This window comes from Plectropomus leopardus, chromosome 18 (genome assembly GCF_026936395.1).
Source record: "Plectropomus leopardus strain MGB_pleo_1.0 chromosome 18, ASM2693639v1, whole genome shotgun sequence".
In the NCBI taxonomy this organism is placed as follows: domain Eukaryota; kingdom Metazoa; phylum Chordata; class Actinopteri; order Perciformes; family Serranidae; genus Plectropomus; species Plectropomus leopardus.
Window position 1 is genome coordinate 3,462,632 of NC_142193.1, and position 24,452 is coordinate 3,487,083.

Consider the following 24,452-nt stretch of genomic DNA (forward strand, 5'->3'; position numbering starts at 1 on the left):
GTGCTTTAAGTCTTTGAATTTGACTTGCCCCTGTCTGGACAAACCCTGATGATGACCCATGATGCCTCACATCACTCAGTGAACTTTAGCTCCATCAGGAATTTTCTTCATTTGCCAAACTATCAGCAAAACTCCACTGAGAACCTTAAAAACATGAAGAGAAAACTAATTTACCCATGATGCTATTGATGACTTCAGTCTCTTCCTGGATGAGACCCAAAGAGGGACTGCTCTTGTCCTGTAGGTGTCCGTCTTGAGGCAGAGGGGACATGCACGGGGTCATGTCTAGATAATGAGACGTCAGAGGCTGAACTTCAGTCTGTTCATCAGTCAGTTACTGACACGTCACACTGATGCAGCGTTTTGTTTTTTTTTTTAATTATAGAACAGTACCAAAATGTAAAAAAAAGTATCAACTGTTGTGTCAGTATCAGGATCAGCTGTTGAACACAAGCTCTCAGTGTCCCTTAATCCAGTGGTTCCCAACAGGTCCAGACTTTGTCCTTAGTCATTAGTTCAAGGTCCATACAGAAGATAAATTATGACATATTTAATTTTATTTCATTAAAAGTTTTCCCACTGAGCGATAGACGCCATTTAAACATTGTCTCCAAGCTTTAGCTCCGTCACAAACCAGGATTTATGCTGTCTTTGTGTGGTCCTCGGAAATATCCAATTTATGAGTTACGAGCACATGAATGGCCCTCCAAAGTTGTAATTACGAGTGGGAAATTTGTAAATTTCATTGATACCTGAGCTGCCAAATTGTGACATTTGTGTGAGCAGCAGAAATGTCAGAAAGCATGAAAACAGGGTCAACAATTGACAGGGAAAAATGATATATTTGGTTATTTTGTTTCTAGTAGCAGTCATTTACTTTTAGTAGTTGCACATTTTAGAACATGCATCTATCAGCTGTAGCAAGCAAGCAAACTTTGAACTCCAGAGCATGTCAGGAGAGTATGCTATAATTAATAACAACATTATTTTATAACACGAGTTGCCGACTTGACATCATAAAAGCATAAACATGGCAGACAAACGTCAATATTCGGTGAATGTTTTGGTCAATGGTAAAAAACGTTTTGATTAATTTACTTAAATAATATTAATAATAAAATAATAATAATAAAATATTAAAAAATCTCTGTTTCTCTCTCTCTCTCTCTCTCTCTCTCTCTCTCGCTCTCTCTCTCTCTCTCTATATATATATATATATATATATATATATATATATATATAGATATATATATATATATATATATATATATATATATATATAAAAATATGAATAAATTGGAAACAGCGATGAACCTCTTGTTTAATTGCTCTTAGCATTAAAATACACCTGTCTTCTTTGTGGCTTCCATGTTTTAGCACATGAACAAACCAAGTCAGAAGAAAGACTTCCCAACTCAAACTACAACCTTCCAATTTCACATGAATGCAGCATTATCTGCTCCTGTTATAGACCGGGATTTACTGGCTACACCATATTTTAAAATAAGCATTATATATATTAAAAATACTTTGAAAAACCTGTAAATGTTTAACAAAAGTACTGCATACCCCAATGTTTACATTATGAATGTTTTTGCATATACACAGACTCTGTTTACTCTCCATCTAGGCTTAGACTCATCATCTACAATAGTAAACTTAGTAAATAGTAAACTTTTTAATCTTGTATGTCTAAAATCTAAATGTCCAAAGACAAACAGACGTCTGATAGACATTTATTAATTGTCTTTTCAACGTTAAATTGCTCAGTGGGAGAACAAAATGATATAAAATATATTGCAAAAATTTTGTAAACAAACTGCACTGCACATAAAAACACTGCAATAAACAGCATGTTTCCGAGAACAGGGAAATAAAATAGCAGCTGAGAAAACGCACTTCAAAATAAAAGCCCTGTGTCAGAAAAACAAATTAAAGGGTTTTTTTTACAAACTTGACATGTCCGAGAGTCACTTGTCCTTTGACTCGCAACCCACCAGCTGGGAACCACTGCCTTAACCAATCACCAACAAGTGGGAACCACAAGAAGTCTTCTTACCTGCAGGGGTGTTGTTTGGGACGCTCTCCAGCTCTTGGACAATGTTGATGTCCAGCAGCTCAAAAGACAGAAGGTCCTGAGAGATTGACAACAACAGACAGCTAATTAAAATGCTTTACAGCTGCATTATGGGGAATGTAGGAGGAAGTGCTTTTGGGGGGAGGTCTGACCAAAGACTGTATAAAAATAGATGGATGACATGACAGCTCTCAAAAAGTGTGGCCACAACATCTGGATTGCCCCGTGGTGTTTGTCTGCAGCATAGGTCATAAAGCCCGCCCCTCCATGTTAGTGAATGGGACATATGCCAAACTAAAAACTTAAAGTACACGCCAAATACATTTTTCCCAAAGATGGTTTCTGTCATTACAGGTAGTTCCAGTTATCTTGATGTTTGTTCAAGTGTTATATTTTGGCTTTATTTTTTGTAAAGTTGGAGGAAGTGCAGACATATCGTCCATCTTAATACTGTTAAATACTGTTTTGGGGTTTGACCCAATTAGGGATGGAAAATCAGGATATCTCAGCCTCAGCTTTTTCGTTTTGATTTGTCTCCTGTCAGTTTCCAAACTTTATGAAATTATATCAGTATGATTTTTTTCAACATTTCTGAGATGTTTTAAAAGTACTGCAATGATAAATACATGTGGAACTAATATTATAATTCTACTTCCATGGTCACAAATGGATATATATTGGTATACTAACATATTCCAAACATTATAACAGTAAATGATTTGTAATATTTTCTCTTACCATGCACCACCATCTCAACTCTTAGGATGAGCTCTATATTTAAAAAACTATAAGGCAGGTTAAAAAAAAAAAGAAAAAAAAAATTTTTGTTATTATAGCTGCAAGGACAAAATAAATGCAAAGAATATGTTTTTTTCTGTTGCTAGTTTTTGGGTGATAACTTCAAAGAGTTAAAGTCGAGATTGAAGGAAAAATTGCTTTTAAACCTTTTGAGATCACGTCATATTGTCATATTGGGCACACATTTAACAACATATGCCAAGAAAACAAAAAAATATTTATTTTTTTACTGTGATAAAAAGACGTGTGCCTGTTATGGATGCAAGCCTCTGTGCAAAGTGCACAGCAGAGTAACGAGTGCAGACGATGTTACCTGAGCAGTGAGCAGGTCCACAGAGGGGATGTAGTACTCCTCTTGGTCCACTGACATTAACGGTTGCTCCCTGGAAGCTGCACAGGTTTTTCCATCCTTTGCCACCGGGTTCTTACCCTGCAGACACAGGCAAAGCTCTTCAGTTAGATGCAGTGGTAGAAGAAGTATTCAGATCCTCTGGTCAACTAAAGTACTAACATCACCCTGTGAAAATACTGTTACAAGTAGAAGCCCTGCATTGAAAAGGGTACTTCAGAAAAAATGTGCTTAAAGAATAAAAAGTAAAAGTACCTGATGCAGAAAAAACAAATCAATACGAAACAAAAAAAGAACATACATAAACTCAACATTATTACAAAAAAGAAAAAACACCCCAAAACTCAAAAAAATTAGAGGAAGAAAAAATAAAAAAATAAAAATTATTTAAAAAAAAAATGACAACAACACCCCAAAACTCAATTATTTTAAAGACTTAAATTTTAATCAAAATAGTTGGCAATTCATTTTCTGTGAAACAACTTACTGATTAACTGCTGAATTGTTGCCACTGTACTTGTGTAAACTCTTTGGTAATTTAATTTATAAAAAAATTGTAATTCATAAACCTCTTTTTTTTCATTTTTTTATGCAAAAGTCTAAATCAAATCAAAAATCTAATGCAAACATTTTTAAAGTAACTAAAGCTGTCAGATAAATGAAATGACGTAAAAAGTACAATATTGCCATCTGAAATGCAGTGGTGTAAAAGCATAAAGTAAATATGATACTCAAATAAAGTACAAGTACCTTAAAATCATACCTAAGTACAGAACTTGAGTTAATGTACTTGGTAACATTCTGACACTGGTGAGATGTTGTACACACCCATGTGTACGGTATGTGTCTATGTGTGTGTATTTATAGGTCTAATCACACAGTCATCATTGACACTGTCTTTGTCCCTACACTCAGTCGTTGTACCTGCGGTGTGACACAGGGCGACACCAGGATCCCATCAGCCATCATGGGTGCCGGGGCCAGAGGATCCACCACGATGCTGCACCACACCCTGGGTCCAAACTGCTCTCCAGCGTGGGCCAGACGCCAGTGGGAGGTGTAGGAGCCCTCCACGGTGGGAGCGCACAGCGCCACACTCACTATACCGACCTGGACACACAAAGTAATCTGTGGCTCATCAAGGTTTCAACAAAGATTTACTGTGCAATAGTGCAAAGGACAGAGAAAAGAGGGATGACAATGCAAGAGAATTTTGCAAAGGTAAGCGAAGTCAAAATGTCCCTCTCACCTGTCCCGGCTGCAGAAAAGGAACAGACACTTCTCTCCAGCGGTCCCCAGATCCCACCGCCAGGTTCCCCCACATGAACTTCAGCTGCAGGAGGCAAACAAGGCAAAATGTAAAGCTCACATACCAACAATGGTTGAATTGACTACAGCAGGGGTCGGCAACCTTTACTATCAAAAGAGCCATTTCTGGCCCAAAACAAAAAAAAAATCTGTCTGGAGCTGCAGGTAACACAACACATATAGTCAAACTAGCCTATCAATATTATTAATGGGTCTACATGAGCATTCCTTAATATGTTTTACTACTATTTATTATTTTTTGTTACATTAACTTTGCAGTGTTGGTGGTAAAAATTAAAAGATCTATCCATGCACTATTATTATTATCTCTATGCACTAATAACTTCTCCATTTTCCTCTGAGACTTCTGCTATCTTAGATTTGGAATCCATAGCTAGTCAGGTCTTTTTGATCCAAGACCGCCCACCATTTTTGAAATTTGGCAAAAATATGATGCATATTTTAGTTAATGAAATACATTTTCATATTCTGTGTAGAGGCTACATATTTTTGCAATTTTTGCAAAAATTGAATGAAAATTTTTAAAAAATAATTGCAATTCATTTCCATATAATTTTTAGTCAGAGACACAGGAGCCACTGGAGAGGGGCAAAAGAGCCACATGCGGCACTAGAGCCTCACGTTGCCTACCCCTGGACTACAGGCATGTACTGTGTAGCTTCTATTATTCAAGTGACAGCAGAAATAAGTTGGTTTATTAAAACTTAACCAATCAATAACTTAACATGACCAAGGGGTCAGATGACCCTGTGTAATGTGAAAGGTGACCCCCGGGATACAGAGAATTACCACCAGGAATTACAAACACACACACGCACACGCACGCACACGCACACACACACACACACACACACACACACACACACACACTTCAGTCTGCTGTGTCAAATCATGGGCAGGGTCTATCTTTGTATAAATTGCCATTCCCTTGTTCCAGATTTGCAGTGGTAGAAGAAGTAAAAGTACTACTAGCTCACTGTGAACATAATCTTAAGTAAAAGTCCTGACTAAAAATGGTACTTAAGTAACAGACATTAAAGTACGTAAAGTGAAAGTACCCTATACAGAAAAATATTGTTATTGTTATATTATTTAAAAAAAAACACCCCATAAACATCAATTTATAACACCCAAACTCAACAACACTCAAAATTATTTTTTTTAAAAGCATAACAACAGCATTTGCTTGTAAATGTAAAAAAAAGTTAAGAAGTTAATTCATTAATTTTAAAAAAAATAAAGAAGTTATGCATAAAGAAATCGTAATGACAATGTATTTCAGCTTTATACAGTAGCTACTGGCTCATTTTTTATTAAATTATTTTTCCCCAGAGGATGAACCATTTCCATTTCAAACACTACATTTGTTTTCCTCCAGTGGGACCAGATATTTTGTAATCCACCTGGCACACTTTGATGGAATCTGCTGAACAAACTTGAGCTCCAAAGAGCATCAACGCTTGATTTAGCTGACCTCGTGAGAAATGAGTAGAGGTCTTTACCTTAGTATCAGCACTCCAGCAGATTGTTCCAGTGTTCCTCATCTTCCAGTACTTGATAAACTTGGTCCCAGGGCGCAGTCGGGTTCCATCAGGAAGGTTCTCGTCCAGAAATGCAGCCGTCATGGCTGGAACCACCAGGGGACAGGGACGCTTTGGGCGCCTGGGCAAAAATAAATAAATAAATAAATAAAATTAAAGTCTTTCTGTTCTTTTGTTCTGCATCAATAGTTCTTCAAAATGTTCTCACCAACGTTCAGACCACATTAGATCACAAACACAAAATATCCCTGACCTACATGTTTCAGTTAAGGATGCACAATATGAGACCTTTGAGACCTGGGCAAACTGGCTTTATTTTATTCAAAAATATGACCAAAAAAAGAAGAAATGACCAAGGAGGTCTGTGAAAAGTGTAAAACAACTACCTGAAAATTTGAAAAAAACAAACAAAGAAAAAAAAACAGAGTAAAGCAAAAAAAAAAAAGAAAAGAAAAATAAAAAATAAAAAGCAAGAAATGCTTGAAAATTCTAATAATTCTATAAAACAATTTTAAATATATACATTTGAATACAGTTCAGTAGACATTTTTCATTGGCTTTTTATAAAAATTGTCTCTTTCTTGCCTCTTTCTTGTTTACTATGCCGGTAATACTGTCTTCTTACACAGTTTTAGTAAAATGAAGTTAATGATTAAATTGTGGCGAATCTTACCAAGCTAACCATGTGTGTAGCATGACTATACTGACAAAAATGTAAACATGTATACATATTTGTATGTGTGATCTAAGCAGCTAACATTAACTCCAGCTGGTAGCCAACAACCTGGTTTTATATATATACTGCATGACAACCAGACCGAGCCTCTAAATTGAGACAGGCCTTTATTTGTCAAAACATCTTGCCAAAGTCGACTAGTAAAAAATACTGGGCAAATAATTAGGACTAGGCTTTTATTTGAAGTTTTATGGTAATATTCATTTATTGTGCAAAATAAGAAAAATATTTTAACTTAAGTTTGATGTCTGTTACAGGTTCACTGTATTGGTAAAAAAAAAAAATTTATATATCTGTGTGTGATATCAGCAGAAATCAGCATGTTGGCCGATATGCGATTTTTCATTTTAAAGCAAGTCTCTGTCAATACAGATGACATGCCCATAGTATCGTGCATCATTACCATCAGCGACTCATTTTCCTCATTTACTGAGACCTAAGAAAAGGTCTTCTCTCTCTCTGGTGTGTGCTGAATTTTAGACAGTGTTTTTTCGGTAACCTACTCGGGGCTGTTGTGCTGGGTGGCTCGCGGCTGCAGGAGCACAGGGGAGGAGCTTCCCTCTCTGTGGGAGGAGCTCCACTGTATGCCCCGCCTCTCCATCCTCAGCTGTTTGCGGATCTCTTTGACCTCGGCCTTCAGCAGGCGCTTCTCCGCTTTCAGACGCTGCTTCTCCGCCTTCCGGAAGCTGCGATCGCCTCGCCTGTAGAACCTGAAAGACACACCAGTGTGCCATTCCCACAGTGGCTCCATGAAAACATTAAATGTGCCATCACTATGTCGTCCCTGCAATAAAATGTCCAAGTACAGTCAAGTACAGACAGACAGCACAGGACAGAAATCTATCCGTTGCACTTTCAGGCACATAACATTCAGTATTTTGACATGATAGTTAAAAGTTAAATTATTTGTATCTTTTTATTATTATAATTATTTTGACTAAAAATGGACTGTTAAAATACATGTAAACACGTTGAAATTGGACTACTTTCTCGAAAGCAGACTGACAAACTCAGATCATTTGATTGGAAGTCGAGCTTTTCAATCATGTAAACTTGATTTTAACTGGACTCGGTGTTCTGTGCTCCTTATCACCGTGCTGGCCTCCCTCTGTGGTTAGGGGACTGTTTGTTATTTTTGGGGTGGAAGGGCTGCTGCAAAACGGGTCATGCATTTTAAAACATGTAAGCCCAGAGCAGAGACTGATAAATAAACAAAAAAAACCTCCTCTGATAAATAAATTACAGTCCCACAACACCGACAAGGCAGCTAAGCGATGTTCTGCTGTGGACGGGACCACAGAAAAACATACATTAGCCATCTAAAAAAAATAATAATAATAAAAAATCAATATAATTTTAGGAGTACACTATATTTGAATATTTCTCCTCTTTAGCTTCCAAAGCAGCAGCTCCTCCGTTTAGTAGACTAAAATGAGGAAATCTCAACAGAGATGGTGTTTTTTATATCACAGCTTCATATCCCCGTCAGTAAAGGCTGTCTGACAGCAAGGTAAGCAGTGGAAATATTCCAAATATAAGGTACACTTAAATTGACATTGATTTTTTTAAGGTGGTTTAAATCTAATCAGTGAGGGCAGAGTTTGTTCAGCACTGTTTGATTATATGTATGTGACGCAGCGGTTTTCTACCCCGAAGTAATCATACAGTACATAAACAGTTATGATTGTGATTCGGTCTATGTCATAGACTGTATAAATAATATAGATTTATTGCAACTAGATGAAAGAGGACATATTACCATCTATTGTGGAGTCATGTATGTTTCTAAACATGCATTCACGCCCAATTTTATTCTGTTTGTTGTGTGTGAATTTGACCTAGATGGTATGAAATGTGCTATATTAATAAATATGACTTGACTTATGTTTGTCCAAACTCTTGCCCAATGTGTCAAAGCAAAGATTAAATAAAAAGTTAAAAAGTACACTGCCCTGGCTTTTGTAAAATATCTAACACATCTAAAAGTATAACAAATGGAAGCAGTCTAGCAGTCATTGTGAGACGGCGGCGTTCTACCTGCTGTGGTCCGGGGCAGGTGATCCGTGCTCTGGGATGGACAGAGGGGTCCGGGCTCTCACCAGGTTGTGACTGGGATCATGAGAGAAACTGCACGGCTCGCACAGAGTGCAGGAGGTACACACACTGACCACACACAGAAAAAAGAAATAGAAGAGAGTTGTAGAGATGGTACAGGGAAAATGAAAGAGCGAGATGAGATAAAGGGTAATTCCAACTAAAATGAGGCAGCAAACACCTCAGAGGAGTCCACAAAAGTGTCCGCTGAGACACGCTGAGGACTGTTTACTCAGTTTATATGAGGATGAAACTCATGAAAGAGAAAGTACAGCAGCTGAAGTGAAACTGTTGAGCTTAAAAGAACCTGAATCTCTTTTTACAGTTTTAAGTTTCATTTTTGAGGTAAAAACAAAAGTCTGTTCTGTGTTGCGTTGACACCCCACCTAAAAAATCCCCTGAAAATCCCCCCCAAAAAAAAACAAAAACAACAACCAAACAAATTAACAACGTAAAAAAAAATAAGAATAAAATCAAATTAAAAAATAAAAATTAAAAACAATTTGTACTTAATGTAAGCGATAAAGTCATTTTATACATTGCACTTGGAACAAGGTGCAATATATCGAGTATATTCAACATACCGCCCACCACCCCACCCCAACCCATCAAAATCAAAATAAACGACAACAGAAGGGATATAGAAAACAAAGAGAGATGACTGGTTGCTCTGTAGACTATAATAAAATGTAGGTCACAAACTTTTCATGTGCTCATTGAAATGCCTTTATTAGACTGTTTTCTAATGATTTTGCCACCATAATAAAGGCTTTTTAAATGTAAAAAGCCTTTATTATTGATTCAGCAACTATAATAAAGGCTTTTTAATGTCATTCCTCTGCGTTTTTCATGTTTTTCACACTTTTGGAGTGCCCGGATTTCCCTAACAGAGAGTATATTTTAAAATAACCATCAGGATTAAAATAATGCTAAATCTCAAATAAAATTTACAATAAATTCTACTTTATCAAAGAAATCACAGGAAATAATGAGTGAATGAAAACAAAACTTATGTTATAGAAGAATTATATGGATTGAATATGATTCTGCATTAGAGCTGTAACTAATATCCAGCCAGCAGCTGAGCGCTCGTACCTGCACTGGTAGCCTCCTCCAGTGGTCTGCCCCCGGCAGGAGGAGCACGGAGGAGTGGAGGAGGTTGGAGCTCCAGGCAGAGTAGAGGAGGAAACCTCAGGGACCTGCTGGGCCTCCACTCCTCCTACCGCCTCCCCTCTGCCTCCTCCAACTCCTGCACCTGCTCCTGCTCCTCCCAGGGGTTTGTGAATGCAGCACTGTCCAGAGAACTCGCGGCAGATCTTCTCCACCGCCTCCCGCACCACCTGGTCCTTAAACTGGAGAGAGGAGGGAGGAGGTGTGAGGAGAGCGTTCCCTGATTCAGTGTTACAGCAGGTAACTCTCCATCACACTCTTCTTACCTTCTCCATGTAGGAGGTGAACCAGGCTGGAGGAGTCTTATCTTCTTCTTTGGTCCCCTTCACATCTTTCATGATCACCTGATCAACAGAAGAAAATGGTGTTCATGAGGGATGCATGAAATTAAGATTTTTTTGGCGATATCCGATATGCCAATGTATAACAACTCAATTTGCTAATAACCAATATCAATATCAATATTTCCACTTTTTCCCACCTAATTTGTAGATGATTATCAAGTCTTTTCTGTGGTGGTTCTTTGTAATATCAGCAGGAATCACACACATATATATATATATATATATATATATATATATATATATATATATATATATATATATATATATATATATATGACATAATTGCCCGATTCTGATATTTAATTTTAAAGCCACTATCTGTACTTTACTGATGATGTGCTGATATTATCGTGCATCCCTTGTATTCATTAGATAAAACATGCAGATCAACATCTTTCTTACATCGTCAAAATACAGCCTTCATTATGATTTCACCAGCAGCGGGATCTTATCTTATGTCACACTAACAGACAGAGTGTAAGTGATGACGAATTCCCATGAAATATGACCATGATAAGCTGCAAAGCTAACCTGCAACTCACAGTCCTTATTTGTCAAATATCTGATGAGTAATATCTGAGGTTTCCTGGCTGATAAATGGACAGAGCTTCGCAGCGTTCATTATGAACCACAGTGTGTTTTGGTCTCACCATGCCCTGCTCTGGCACTGCAGCCTGGACTTTGCGGCTGACCACCTGGGCCAGAGCGGGGCAGTGCTGTGGGGGCCTGAAGCCCCTCTTGGGCTCTGTGCCGCTGGCTTTGGTGGTGGAGACCCTCGCAGGCTGGCCCCGGGTCTCGTACACATTCATGTGAAGTCGGTTCCCCTGCCTCGCTGCACTCTGGGAAACAAGTAAACAGGTTGGTCTCACTATATTTTGAAAAGTTGCTCAACTAAACTGTTAAAAAATTAAAATCTGACAACAAAAGTGAGATAATGGCAATACAATAAAAGCCCATTTATTGTATTAATCCAGGAGGTTTTTTGTTTGTGCTTTGAATATCACTGAGGTTACTATTTAAAGTAGCGCTGTCAAATTATTAATTTTTTCAACTGCAATTAATCACATTTTTCAATCACACTTTCTCAATTCCATTATTTTGCACTGTAAAAACAGTTCTGAAGTCTATATTGACACTCCACAGCATCAACCTCTCGCCCAAATATGGTCACTCCTGTTTCCAAAAACAAATAAGATGGTGACGACCGAAATGCAGAACGAGGCTTCAAAATGGGAGTTCACAATAGCTATTTTTGACAGTCTATGGTGAAGTCTCAAAATTTGCACTCTCATGACAGCATAACAATTATATACTTTACTCATACTTTAACCCTTTGAAACCTGGAGTGACAAGACTTTGCTTATGCTGCTTTCAGACACCTTTAACAAGTATTTAAACCTTTGAACTCTAAGTGTTGCAATATCTTTCAAAAACGTAGGGAAAAAAAACAATGAGCAACTTGGTAATAAATGCTTCATATAATAGTAGTATAATTGAGAAACTCAAAAAAAAAAAGCCAGAAAAAAAAAAAAGATAAAACTATTTTATAATGACGATAATAACAGATTTAAAATTATGTTACAAAATTATAATTATTTTTAAAGAACTTTTTCCAGGTAATTTCTTTGTCATTGATGTTTTTTTATTGTTCTTTTGGTATGTTTAAAAAAAAAAAAATACTAATTTTTAGGTTATCTTTTTGTACTTTTAACTAACTTCTTGCAAATTTTGGGGGTGTTTCTTCTTTCATTGCTAAAGGCGATTCTTCCAATGTTTTTGACCGAAGTCAAGCCAATTTGCTCAAGTTTGAAAGGGTTAAACAGGTTATGTGGGAAGAGCTAGACTATACTGTCATTCTTTGTTTTCCATCAGTACACAAAAATAAACAGCGATTGAACTTAAAATCAACGTACCTTCAGTGCCTCCTCGTACTCCACTGGAATAAAAGCAGAAACATTCATTAACATGATGATAAATGTGCAACTCATTCTACATCTCAAAGATTTTGGGGGGTTTTGTTTAGCAGACTGAGTCTGTTTGCTTACCTTGGCTGTTAATGGACACCTGGAAGAAAAAAAAAGGGAAGATTTTTTCTGGAAATCTGTGAACGTTCACACTGTGGGTTCAGGTTGTTGTCTTTTTGCTGAAACAGTTTTGGGAATTAAAGGGGCACTCCATCAGTAGAGGGGTTCCATTAACCCTCAAATTGTGCAAACTGAAATAGCGAATAGAGAATACACTTGATGGAAACGTCAATTTCACCAAAAAAAAAAACCTTCCATTAATTGCAATGCAATTTTTACGCTCGCATGAGCAAAAGCCAAAATTGCAACGGAAACATACAGTAAATACATGTCGATTGAATGTTCCTCTGCATATATTTTTTCATTAATTTATGTACTTTCTAAGAACCAGGTATATTACGGATATTTTTACACATACTTACATATTTTTTGTGTGTGATTATGTACTTATTTATTTGCATTTATTGACATGTACCTTGCTCACATGATAGGTCACATGACTGTTAGACACATATTTTAGATGGGGTCTCACAGAGTAAATCTGATGATGAAGAGCGGCTGTGCTCCAAACGTCACTTCACTGTGGTGCGTTAAACAAGTGATAACTGGAGCCCTGCAGTGTGCAAGACTTTTTTTTTCTTTTTCACTTTTCACTTATTTGGCTCAGCACCTGCTCCAGGTTTGGACTGGATGTGCGTGCATCCTTCGGCTTCTAAAATGTGCAAACGAGCATTTTTCGCTGAGTTATTGCAGTCTATGACAATTCTTTTAATCTATTCATTATAAGTCCCACGGCTTGATGAAAATGTTTGATATAGCGATGCACCAAATGTTAAATCCTGAGCTAATACCTGTATCTATGATTAAAATGCAGAGAACTGATGAAATAAAATTAAAAAAAAAAGAATATTAGCAAGAAAGACAATACCAGAATGCCCATCGGACATATTCAGTGAACAAACGTGAAGTATTTCATGAATGAAAAGGACTTAAGTACCTGGTCAGAGCAGATGTGGATGATTAAGAGTGTTTTGTGCATCTGGAGTTGATTTCTGTTATATTTTCTCTTACCACAAAATTAAGAGAAAGTATAAGAGAAAATTTAAGAGAATGTTGCTGCACGAGGCTCTTTGAGGCGTGACACTGATTTCATGTGATACTGCCGGGACTTATTGTAAAGTGTAAAAACAGCAAATAAGTGACAGCAGAGTCTCTCACCTCCTCGTTCTCCTCATCGAAATAGGTCAGCTGAAGACTGCACAAGCCGAACGATCGCTTCACCTGCACACACACACACACACACACACACACACACACACACACACACACACACAAAGATGTGATAAGAACAGAAAATTGTCCATCACAAAGGAGGGGAGACAGACAGTGCTAAGGCATAAGTGGACAATTAAAGCAGGCACAACTTCAGACATAACAGCAATTTCAATTGAAATGAACTCAGTGACTCATTGTGTATGTGAGGGTGCTTGAAACCTTATTCAACATCAAAACCCTTTTAATGGGAGCTATTTAGTGTGTGGATCCTTATTTATTTATTTTTTTCAACTGTCCTCGCCATCAGAAAGGTGACCTCTGAGACGACTCCGTGGTTCGCATGTTCGTCCCTGCTCAGCCAGAGGACGCAGTGATTGGGGAGTGGGACTCTTTACACCTGGATCATCATCCTGTGCTGCATTCAGACACTTTTCACAAGGGTCTAGACCTCTGACACCTGGGAAATTTTTTTTTTTTTTTTTTTGGCAATAGGCAACTTGGAAAGTAATGTCCCGCAAATTGCCAAAAAAAAACAACAAAAAAAGCCATTAAGGTGATAAGAAAATCCTCTGGAAATTAGCAGAAAATCGTCGAAAACTAGGGAAAAATGTCCATAACATTTCATTTATGAATTTTTTATAATGTTTTTTTTTTCTCTTTTGTTGCCTATTTCCAGGTAATTTCCTTGTAACATTTTGTAAATGTCTAGCTAAATTTTCTTGACATTTTTTTTTGTTAAGTCGTTCATTGTTTTCTTCCTCTCATGTCTTTGAAATAAGTCAAGCCAGGTTTTTCAGGTGTCAAAGGGTTAAGCCATTTCCTTCATTATAATTCAACATGACCCAATAAAAGCTCACGTCGCATGTTATTATTCAGCAATTCATGTTGAATAAGAAACAGATGAACCTGTGCACCAAACCCACTCTCTCATCTATCTATCTCATCGGTCAAACAACTCAAAGTGAAGTCTGAGATCTGTGACTCAGCAGCACTCACACAAATGAACCTTCTCTCCTGACACTAACCGTTTACAGACGTACTGATTCAAACACACATCTTCTGGTGTTTTGTCCTCCACACTCATTCTTGCTCATTGGTGCACTGCCAGAGGGCTTCTGCACAAAAGCAGAATTTAGAAATCCAGGATAACGGAAAAGCGAGACTTGACCTAGTCTCATCAGTGATTCCTGGCTTAATTGGTTGCACGTTTGCCGAGCCAGGATGAGAAGGTGCGACTATGTCAAGCCAGGTGTACGTATTCTGGATAAATGCGCGTTCGTGGCTGTCGTGAGGAGAAGATGCGTGCAGCGGAGCTTTCAGCAAATGGGCCGCAGCTTCTCATGGAAATGTCTCAGGTAAAAGAAGACCATGGAATAATTGTAAAGCATGTTTATTTCTGATCAGAGTGACAGCTGACTGAACCTATCAGGGACCAGGATTAAACAAACCTGGCTGTTAGCCTGGTCAGGAAAGGTCTAGCTGCACAGAATAAATCTCCATGGTAAATATGTGCCTCTGCTTTCATGGCTAAATTCAGCCTGGATACCTGGAGAGTCCTGGCTTAATCTGCTATCTAGGTTTAGTGCAGCTTCTTTCCAGTGTGATGACATGATGTCTGGGACACAGGTCTGCTTTGGGGAAGCCTCCATGGTTGTATACAGGTTTTATTAACCCTTAGAGGGTGTTTGGCGCTTTTTAAGTACATGTCATTCTTTATTTTTGTGATAGTTTTGGCTGTGTTCATGCATATGGCATACATTTTGGCAAGATTGTGTATTTTTGTTTAATCTGTGAATTTCCAACTCAGCTCCTACAATAAGTCTAAAAACTAAAAAGTGTTACATTCAGACTGTTAAGTGCAAAAAACGCCCCACTGAAACACATTCAAACTGACATTTTTGATCCCACAGCCATCAAAGCATAAAACATGCTCATTAGCAGCAACATTGGTTTTTATATTTTCATACATTTTTTTTTTTTTTTTTTTTGCAGTGTCAAATATTAACACACACACCGCTCTGCACACAAAATGTCCTTTTCAAAATCAGGCTATGAAAAAAAATCTTATACTTTAATAGGATTTTCATTTTTCATTGAGTATATTTTCTTAACCAACACTTTTTTTTTCTTTTTTGCTAATTTCCAGGAAATTTCTTGTAACTTATACTAATGTCTCACCAAATATTGCATCATTTCTGTTATAGTTGCTCATTAGATTCTTTTAAATCCCTTAAAAGGAATCAGGCTACTTTGGTCATGTCTCAAAGGGTTAACATGGTGTGCCTTTGCTGCATTTTTCTGTCACTGATAAGAAGCAGTAATATGCATCATTTTGAGTGCAGTGCTATTTATTGACTAAGTTTAATCTAATTGCACTTTATTCTTGCAAAATGTTTTATTTCATTGTGTTTTAAGTCTATTTTTTCTCTAGCTTTTCAAAAATATTGTCCTTAATCTATACATTTCTTGCAATATGTGAAACATTGATCCATAATAATTGCCAACTATTTCTTTCATGGTGTAAGTCATTTTTTCATGCAAAAACATTTCATAGTAACAGTTTCTTATATAAACTGTATGTATGAGGACGTGCTGCTTTTCCCTTAAGTTATTTTGATTCAATGAATTCATTTAAACATTTTTGCATGAGTATGTTTACTTTTAATACTTTGGTACAATTCCCTGAAATCACATTTACTTTGCATATTTATTTCTTCTTTTAAATCACTTTTAAAAACGTATTTTTATCAAAAGACATTCCTATCATCTCTTTTTAATGGACTGTTTTTTTAAATATATGGGACCTGAAATTGCACTTAAGTCTGAACTGTTTTGGTTTTATTTTCAACCACTGATTTTATTTTTTTTTTTCTTCTGTGTCATTTTTCCTGTGTGTTGTTCTTTTTTTCTTTTGTGCCGCATTTTAAACGTTTTTCCTGTGTGTGTTTTTTAAATGTACAGCACTTTGTAACATCGGTTTTTGATCACTGGGATTCACCACTAAGCAAACTCTGTCCGAGCAGATTTTTAAGAACCCTAAAACGTGCTTTGAAGGTGCACATTACACTGACTTCCTTAGGACAACAGGTGAACACGGAGGATGTGCTGGGTTTGCATCAACATCAACATAAAACAGGAAACAGCACCAAATATACAAAAATAAAGGCCTCTGACACAAATCCACCTCGAGTAAACAGGGCAATGAATTATGGGATTAGGGCAACCTATAACAATGTCGGAATGTATTCCTGTTAATCCATATCTTTGATAGTTTGGTGTGCAGTGATGCTGAGCTCACAGGAGCAGCTAACAGGCCCGAGGAAGCTCTCTCATGGTGTCTGGGATTCAGAGCGCCCTGACCAGTTATGGCGAGCTGGTAAACAGTGTTTCCATGACGACTGAGCTCTGTGGTAATGGTGTGGGGACTGCGGTGTCTCCTCCTTGTCCTCTGTGACACTGTTGTCTCAGCAGCAGTCAGGACACACGCTGCATGATGGGAACGCTATGCTAAAGGATGGCGGTAGCATCTGTATGGAGCAGGTAGATACATGCCGACGTGGCACAGCAATGTGAAAACACACAATGAGCAGAGGCCATCAATGAGGGTATAGCAGACGGAGGCGGTGCGGTGATCGGTGTGTGTGTGTGTGTGTGTGTGTGTGTGTGTGTGTGTGTGTCTCAGAGCGGGCCCAGTTGGTTCTCCCCTCTCTTACCATGGCCTCCATCGACTCCCAGCTCTTAGTCTCGGATCCCGACAGGAGGAAATTTTTGGAATTTCCTCGGAAATTCACCTTCAGGTTGATGTAGAAGTCCATGGCGTCGGCCGTCTGCGCCCTAGCGCATATTACACACGACGGATACGGAGCGTTTTCCCCTACTGACGAAGGCTATTTGGGTTAATCTCGCCAATTCGCTCTGCTGTGACTTAGCCGACAAGGGATGAGGCGTATTTTGTGTTTACATCAGCGTCCTGGACACGCCCACCCTGCACCATGTGTCCGGAAAAAAAATCGACACTTCCGCCGCTTGTGCGGAAAAACAAAAGCAGCAGCAGCAGCAGCAGCGCGGCGCGGCGCGGCGCGGCGCGGCGCGGAGGAGCGCAACTGTGATGATGAGCCAGGCTGTAGCAGTTAATCTGATCCAGCTCTGGTGTTGCCATTAGTCAAATCTATGTTTTACACCTAGCCAAAGGGAGGAAAACAAAAATAAAAAAAACAAAAACACAAGCAAAACAGTGTTTTATTATGATAAGTTACTGCATTAGAAAACAACATTTTACCAAACACCAATAATATGCACTATATCATATATATACAAAGAGTAAGTGTTGTTTTTATTTTCTCTAAAGCCCTATTCGCACTGGACAACCCATCGAGCACCAGAAGTCATTTACACTTTTTTTTTCTGGCTAAATCTGGTCAGCTTAATTTAGCCCCGAAAAAGACTATAAAAACTGGTCTGACTTGGTCTTAAGTTAACCCACAAATGGACACTGACAATTGGGCTGTGTTTTGACCATCTGACGTTTATTTTATTTTCTATTCTATTAATTTATTCAAACCATTAAAAAAAGTTATTGTTAATGTATTGTAGGTTATTGTTAAAAGAAAGGCCTATTCTGCCTCAAAATGACTTGATTTAATATTTAATTCAGTGAATATATTTGACAGAGTGTAGCTCACCCAGAACTTTTTTATCTGTGTAAATACCTTTAAAGGGCCAATGCAATGCATAAAATGCTATTTCTTACTTGCCAAAAAGTGATTACCGCTGTTATATTGCCAAAGAAAGGTTGTTTCTGCCTCAAAATGAATACATTTGATCTTATCTAATGAGAAATCAACACAAATAAACAACAATAATAAATAATATTACAATAAAAATAAATTAAGTTACAATTTTGCCCCCCTCCATCACCACCACCTTTGACTGGAGCCTCAAGGCCCTGATGCACCTAGCTGACAGTCAGCCATTGGTCAATGTTGACTTTTTTCTGCTGATTCAGCTTGTTGAATGCCATTTAGCTCTTGAGCAGAATTCTTTTACTGTTGGTTTGTGTTGTTGATCACTGGCACACAGGAAATATGCTTTGTTCGTTCAACATTGGGTTGTGTTGTTAACATGCTAGCTGGCTAACTACCATTATGATGGTCTTCTGGTTTCCCTTTTGACCGCCATCTGCTGGTATAGAGAGTTATATCCACTCATGTAGGTACAAAACATACGCGTTGATTGGCCATTGGCTTCAGTCTTTGCAATGGGTTCATGTGCTACTTTTTGGCTGAGACATAGGTGACATAAGGTGATGCATCAGTCGGCTTTGCCGCCACTTATTCTTTGATGTCAGCTTGGATGGTCTGGGTCATTAGGAAGCCACCTATGTCTCCTATAAGTAGGTCCGCCACTGGATTCTGTCACTGATAGTAAGAAAGTATATATAGAAAATACATTTTCAAACATTTAATACCTCAAAATACCTCACACAAGCTTCTCAGCTTTGTATCCCAGTGCTGCAGTGACACAGTAGGGAACTATAGCCACAGTAGCCAGAGGCACAGTGGCACTTTTACAGAACGACAGCAGATAGAACAGAGCTCCGCTGTGTACTGGTGGCCGAAAAGCAGAGTCAAATAAGTGCAGCAGCACCAGTGTTGCACTTAAACAGACGGACCTGTAGATGGCACCCTTAGCATACCTGCCGGCCATCACTGTGTTGGCGTGAGCATGCAGAGGCGAGTGGAGCCCCAGGCCAAGGCCCAGCAGAGTCCCAGTGTTTCTGAACAAGCTGGCCAAGGGGCTGGTGTCCACGCTGACCCATTCTGCTCGGCGGCACCAGCACCGCGCTTTCTCCACACTCCAGAGGAGGTCCACGCCAACCAGCTGGAGGCACAGGTACAAGAGGAGAGCCAGGGACAGGAGGAGCAGGGAGGTGAGGAGGTAAGAGTACAGGCCTGCCTTGCGGATCTGCCAGGTCCGGCTGAGAGATTCTGCCACCAGGATACCTGAGAGGAAAACCAATTTTTAAATCAGTCTTTTTTTTTGTGTCTGTTTTATTTTAATTTATGATGCAGTAACACTTGTACAACCTTGTACAACCTGTTCCATTGACAATGTACTCAATTGTGCTCATGAATTAAAGCAAATTTTAATTTGAAAACCACTTTGACAGTGCTTTCGGTGTACGATCCCAATGCGAAAAACCACCTCTCATGTGTGCATGGTACGCCTCAGAAAAGCGTCAGGTTAAAATACTGCCAGTAACAGCAAATACAAGGAGCATGAGGGCAGTTATGGGCTAAGTCCAATGTTCGCTTCCCCATCTGAACATGATGGTTTTTTTGATTAATCCTAGCCATCAATGAGTTTGTTGCCTTATCTTAATCATCTTTGGCAGCATGTGTGTTTGTCCTGGAGTTGGTTGCAATGTGCAGTTGTTGTCTAAACATAACCACGTGCAGCATAAACCCACCATGTGCTTGTATTGACATTATAGTTGCTGCATCCCAGAATGTACATATCAGATTCGGGAGGGAAACTACAGTGTAATATGTAGACACACATATTAAGAACCCTAAAATGTGCTTTTGCTGTTGCAGCTACACTTGAACAGTGTAGCTGCAACAGTTTGAGTTTTAACGAGTTTAGCGATAACGTGACCAGGCAAGTTGTGGGTTTTTGTATACCAAGAGCTCTGATTGTGACTATTTAGTCACATTTTGTGGCAACGAAGCACCACTGAGCCTCGCAAAGCTGTTTACACATTTAAAGGCACTGTGATAATGGTTAAACAACTGCTACCTGTTGACCAGAGGCTTCAATTTCACAACAAAACATCAATACTTGCGGCCCAAGAACAAGACTTAATTTAACTTGATTGTAATAGTGCTTATAATGCGACCTTACCTATACCCTTTTTTTAACCTGTGTTGTAACTGCAGTTCATTTAATACATTTGTGTTCTAGTACTATTATTATTTTTAATCCATATTGCCCCATCCTAAAATCAATGTTATTATAATGACAATATTTGTTCAAATTAACAGGTTTTAATGAGCTGTGGTGTTATAACAAGAAGTGTTTCTCATTGAAATGAAGCAATTTAATTTGTAGTAATAACAAAAAAATGTACTGCTGTGACATCAAAGTAAAAAAGATCTTGTTCTTTCCCAATTTTCAATTTGACATCTACATGGTCTGTCCGTACCTATGACAACTCCTGTGATGACCTGGTGTGGGAAGTGAGCAGCGACAAAGACCCTGGAGAGGCACACACACAGCTGCACACACCAGAACAGTGTCCACAGTGAGACACGCACACACCTGAAGGACAGGTACGCATTATTGGTCTGACTGTTTGCAATGCACTGAGGTATTATACAGTGATTAAAAGTGAGAGTAATCTTACCATTTCTTGATTTGATGTCCTTCTTCCTTCAACACTATGGCAACAAGTGATGACATCATGGTGTAGTAGACTCCTGCAGCCCCCATGGCGTGACCTGACGGACTTCCTGTCAGGGGTGGAAGTAAACATCTTTTTAGATCTGGACTGAATTTGAAATTGAATTTACTCACACATGTTACTCCAAAGGTGTAGTCCTACCTGGTCCAGTCTCGCAGGTCATGGGGAACTGCTCTATCATTGGCTGGGAGGAGTTACCATAGTAACCCGTCTCCTGAACCCACCAATAGGGACGTTCTCCAAACAGAAGCCTTAAAATGGTGTCATGGACTTCGTAAATTGCATCATCAACATCACTGTCATTATTATGGTCATCATCATCATCATCATCATCATCATCATCATCACCGCCACTCCTCACCATTTCAGCATGAGGTTGACCCAGTCTCCCACAACTGCCACCCACACCAGTTTGATGGCTTCAGCTTGCCGTAGATGAAACCATATGGGGAACAACAAGAAGAAGGTGTTACGTAGGTCAGTTGCCATAGAGACTGACAGGAAGTAGCCCTGCCTGTGGCTGAAGTGGGTCTGCAGGTAGTATGTGCTGCTCACACCGGAGCTGTGGAGCAAGTCCATTACCACTGCAAGAGAGGAAGGTGGAAAAAAGTGTAACTTTGCCATCTGTGTGTGTGGTGTGTGTTTGTGTAAATTCACTTATTACTCTGAAACACAAAGCAAAGTAAATGTGTGTGTTTGCTCTTACGTTATGTGTGCATGTGTTGTTGTTATGGATGGGAAAGAATCCAAGGGCTGTTGTTGGGTCTCTGAGTACCAAATGAGTGTAGCTGCAAGTTAGAGCGGGTCCAGTGAAACTAGAATGTGACAACGTTTTAAATGCAACTGCAAACTAAGTTGCACTTGATTGCAGTGGAGGCAGAGGGTAGATGACAGGGACACTGCAACACCTTCTGGACAGTCCAGAGGAACAAACAGACCAAAATGGCAAGATGGTAAAAGAAAACATGCATTCAATGTGCTGCTATGAGTGATGCTTCAGAGGACACACCAATATGTTATAACAATCCATTGGTCCACACAGCCAGCACACATTAAAGCCTGTCTTAAAACCTTAAACCACAGTTAAGCTACTGAGAGCAACGGTGCTCTTATATAATAAAATAACAATATCACATTGATACAATAGACAAAATCATACTTACAGAATTTGGTGTTTGTGCTGTTTAGTGCATCCTCCTCTCGCCAACTTTAGTTTAGATGAATGATGCACAAACAAGTCAGTCCTCTCGTGCTGCTATAAACAGCAGCTTTATCAGTGCAGCCAGTGATGTGTGTTTTCTGTGTGTGTGTGTGTGTTTGAGAGAGAGAGAGAGTGTCCTTAATTTAAGTGCTATCAAAGGTGTCTGCTGAGATGCCCCATGATTGTTGTGTAAAGCTTGCCTGTATCTGGTCATTGAGTGTTTTGATATGTTGTAATATTTGTCAAATGTATTTGCCAAACTCATGCAGTGCAGGCAGAGTTTATGACTGTGATGGATGGATGGGTTGTGAGTGTTTGTGTGTGTGTTTATGGTGTTGTGCTGCTAGTCAGATACAGGGTCTCTTTTATAGTCAGGCAAATCATCTGGTCCCCTGGCTTGGACTTTGGACTGGAGTGAGAGAGGAACAACAGAGAGGAGGGAGGACAGATGGGAAAAGGGGAGGTTTGATATGATGGATGCCATCGTGCTTTCAGCATGTGAAAAACCAGTGTGTGTGTGTGTGTGTGTGTGTGTGTGTGTGTGTGTGTGCGCGTGTGCATGAATGCTCATCATTAACTACCCTTTTTTTGGAAAGGGTAAGCGTATTTCCACTTGCAGTTCATTTTTGGTTCTGTGCCATAATAAAATTAGGCATTTGTGTTGCAATAGAAGCTGTTAGCTGTTAAGTGATGCAGTTTTTTTTCCCATCATATACGCTGCAGATATTGCTCTGACAAGCATGCTAGGGACCACTGGTTCACAACCCAGCTAACAATTTTCGCTTCTATAAACGTTCTGAGAACAGTGCAATGCAAACACTGAATGCTTTGAAGACCTTTTCAGTGGCAAGTTTTTATTATGTTCCCAGAATGCTCTTAAAGTTCAGGCAACATTTTCTATAAACATCAAAAAATGTTATTATTATTATTATTATTATTTATTGTTAATATATCACATTACATTTTCATCCAAAAATAAAAGGTCTGTAATCTCGGTCCTCACTAACATTTTCTAAAAATCGCCTTGAAAACGTTCTTCTTTTGTTCTCACGTAATATTGTGGGACCGTTTTGTAAAACAATATTCTATGATCTGTCACCTCTCAACATCACCAAAACATCCTCAAAATGTTGCAGTTCAAATGTCACGTCTTAGTCAGCATTTAACCTTAAAGGAACATTATTTGAAATGATAAACATCCTTCAAACATTCTTTGTACATTAAATTAAAATGTTTTCTTCAAAACATTATTGCAACTTGTAGGTAATGTTTCCTGCTACCTGGGTGAGAAGCTTTTTGTACTTAAAGAATGTGGTATTATCATCATATAATATAATTTTATACAGTATCTTAATATAAAAATATTGATAAAAAATCACAATATTTAAATGAATTGATATATTTAAATTCACTGTAATTCTCCCATTTATGCAGTTCACACATAAATAAACAAGATATAATATGAATGCAGGAAATGCTAGAGAAAGTATGGGAAAAACATGAACAGAAGGGGTTAACATCCAAGTTGCTCCTTGAAAAATACTCTAGTTTTCCTGTTGACCAGCACTGTGTGTGACACTGTTCCACTTTCCAGCCACAAGTTTCCACTGTGACACAGGATCAGGACATGTCGTGATTAACCACGTGGCTGAGGAGGAACGCATGTACACATGCATTTTCACGAGTAAACACATCTGCCGGTCTGCAAACACACGCATGGATACACACAGACTGTCTGACTGAGCATCCTCTGCACATCCCCTCCACCACTCCACCACTGCTCACCCCATCTGACTCAGGCAGTTGCTTTCTATTTCAAAATAATTCTCATGTCTCCAACAGCCTTTTAATTTCACTCTCCACTACTGGTATATACAGAACTTTCAATAAAAAGAAGGCACCTTTGAGTATGAGTTTATTTAACCTTCTATGGTCCCATGTTGCCTCAAGGTTACATACCCATTTTTTACTCTTTACACTCACACAACACATCATCAGTCATGTTGCTGTACTGTAAAACAGAGCCACGACCTTAAGGAAACCAATGGACCT

General features: G+C 38.7%; 2 protein-coding genes across 5 annotated transcripts in view; both read right to left on the bottom strand.

Annotated features, from left to right (window-relative positions):
- Nucleotides 1-17,710, bottom strand: part of nbr1b (NBR1 autophagy cargo receptor b) — a 31,461-nt gene extending 13,751 nt beyond the window's left edge. Inside the window, exons 1-15 of the mRNA XM_042504426.2 lie at nt 17,451-17,710; nt 13,681-13,743; nt 12,484-12,502; nt 12,352-12,374; nt 11,089-11,277; nt 10,361-10,438; nt 10,020-10,276; nt 8,868-8,993; nt 7,334-7,540; nt 6,056-6,215; nt 4,474-4,557; nt 4,149-4,334; nt 3,189-3,305; nt 2,060-2,135; nt 175-285 (exon numbers count right to left, since the gene is read on the bottom strand). Of these exons, the coding sequence (XP_042360360.1) occupies nt 175-285; nt 2,060-2,135; nt 3,189-3,305; nt 4,149-4,334; nt 4,474-4,557; nt 6,056-6,215; nt 7,334-7,540; nt 8,868-8,993; nt 10,020-10,276; nt 10,361-10,438; nt 11,089-11,277; nt 12,352-12,374; nt 12,484-12,502; nt 13,681-13,743; nt 17,451-17,552 (1,798 nt within the window). The 5' untranslated portion in view covers nt 17,553-17,710. The remainder of the gene's footprint in view (nt 1-174; nt 286-2,059; nt 2,136-3,188; nt 3,306-4,148; nt 4,335-4,473; nt 4,558-6,055; nt 6,216-7,333; nt 7,541-8,867; nt 8,994-10,019; nt 10,277-10,360; nt 10,439-11,088; nt 11,278-12,351; nt 12,375-12,483; nt 12,503-13,680; nt 13,744-17,450) is intronic.
- A 262-nt stretch (nt 17,711-17,972) lies between these two features.
- Nucleotides 17,973-22,771, bottom strand: LOC121957029 (glucose-6-phosphatase catalytic subunit 1-like). Of its 4 annotated transcripts, none has more exons than XM_088091192.1 (7): nt 22,363-22,771; nt 21,906-21,966; nt 21,561-21,783; nt 21,341-21,450; nt 21,143-21,248; nt 20,942-21,057; nt 17,973-19,739 (listed from the first exon to the last, which is right to left on the bottom strand). In XM_088091192.1, exons 3-7 carry the CDS (start codon nt 21,776-21,778, stop codon nt 19,216-19,218), a joined length of 1,074 nt encoding a protein of 357 aa, XP_087947318.1. In that variant the 5' UTR covers nt 21,779-21,783; nt 21,906-21,966; nt 22,363-22,771; the 3' UTR covers nt 17,973-19,215. The 4 variants fall into 4 exon arrangements, with proteins under 4 accessions (XP_087947318.1, XP_087947317.1, XP_087947319.1 ...); XM_088091191.1 differs by having other exon boundaries at nt 21,906-21,987; XM_088091193.1 differs by lacking the exon at nt 21,906-21,966 and having other exon boundaries at nt 21,561-21,624.
- Nucleotides 22,772-24,452: the final 1,681 nt, after the last annotated feature.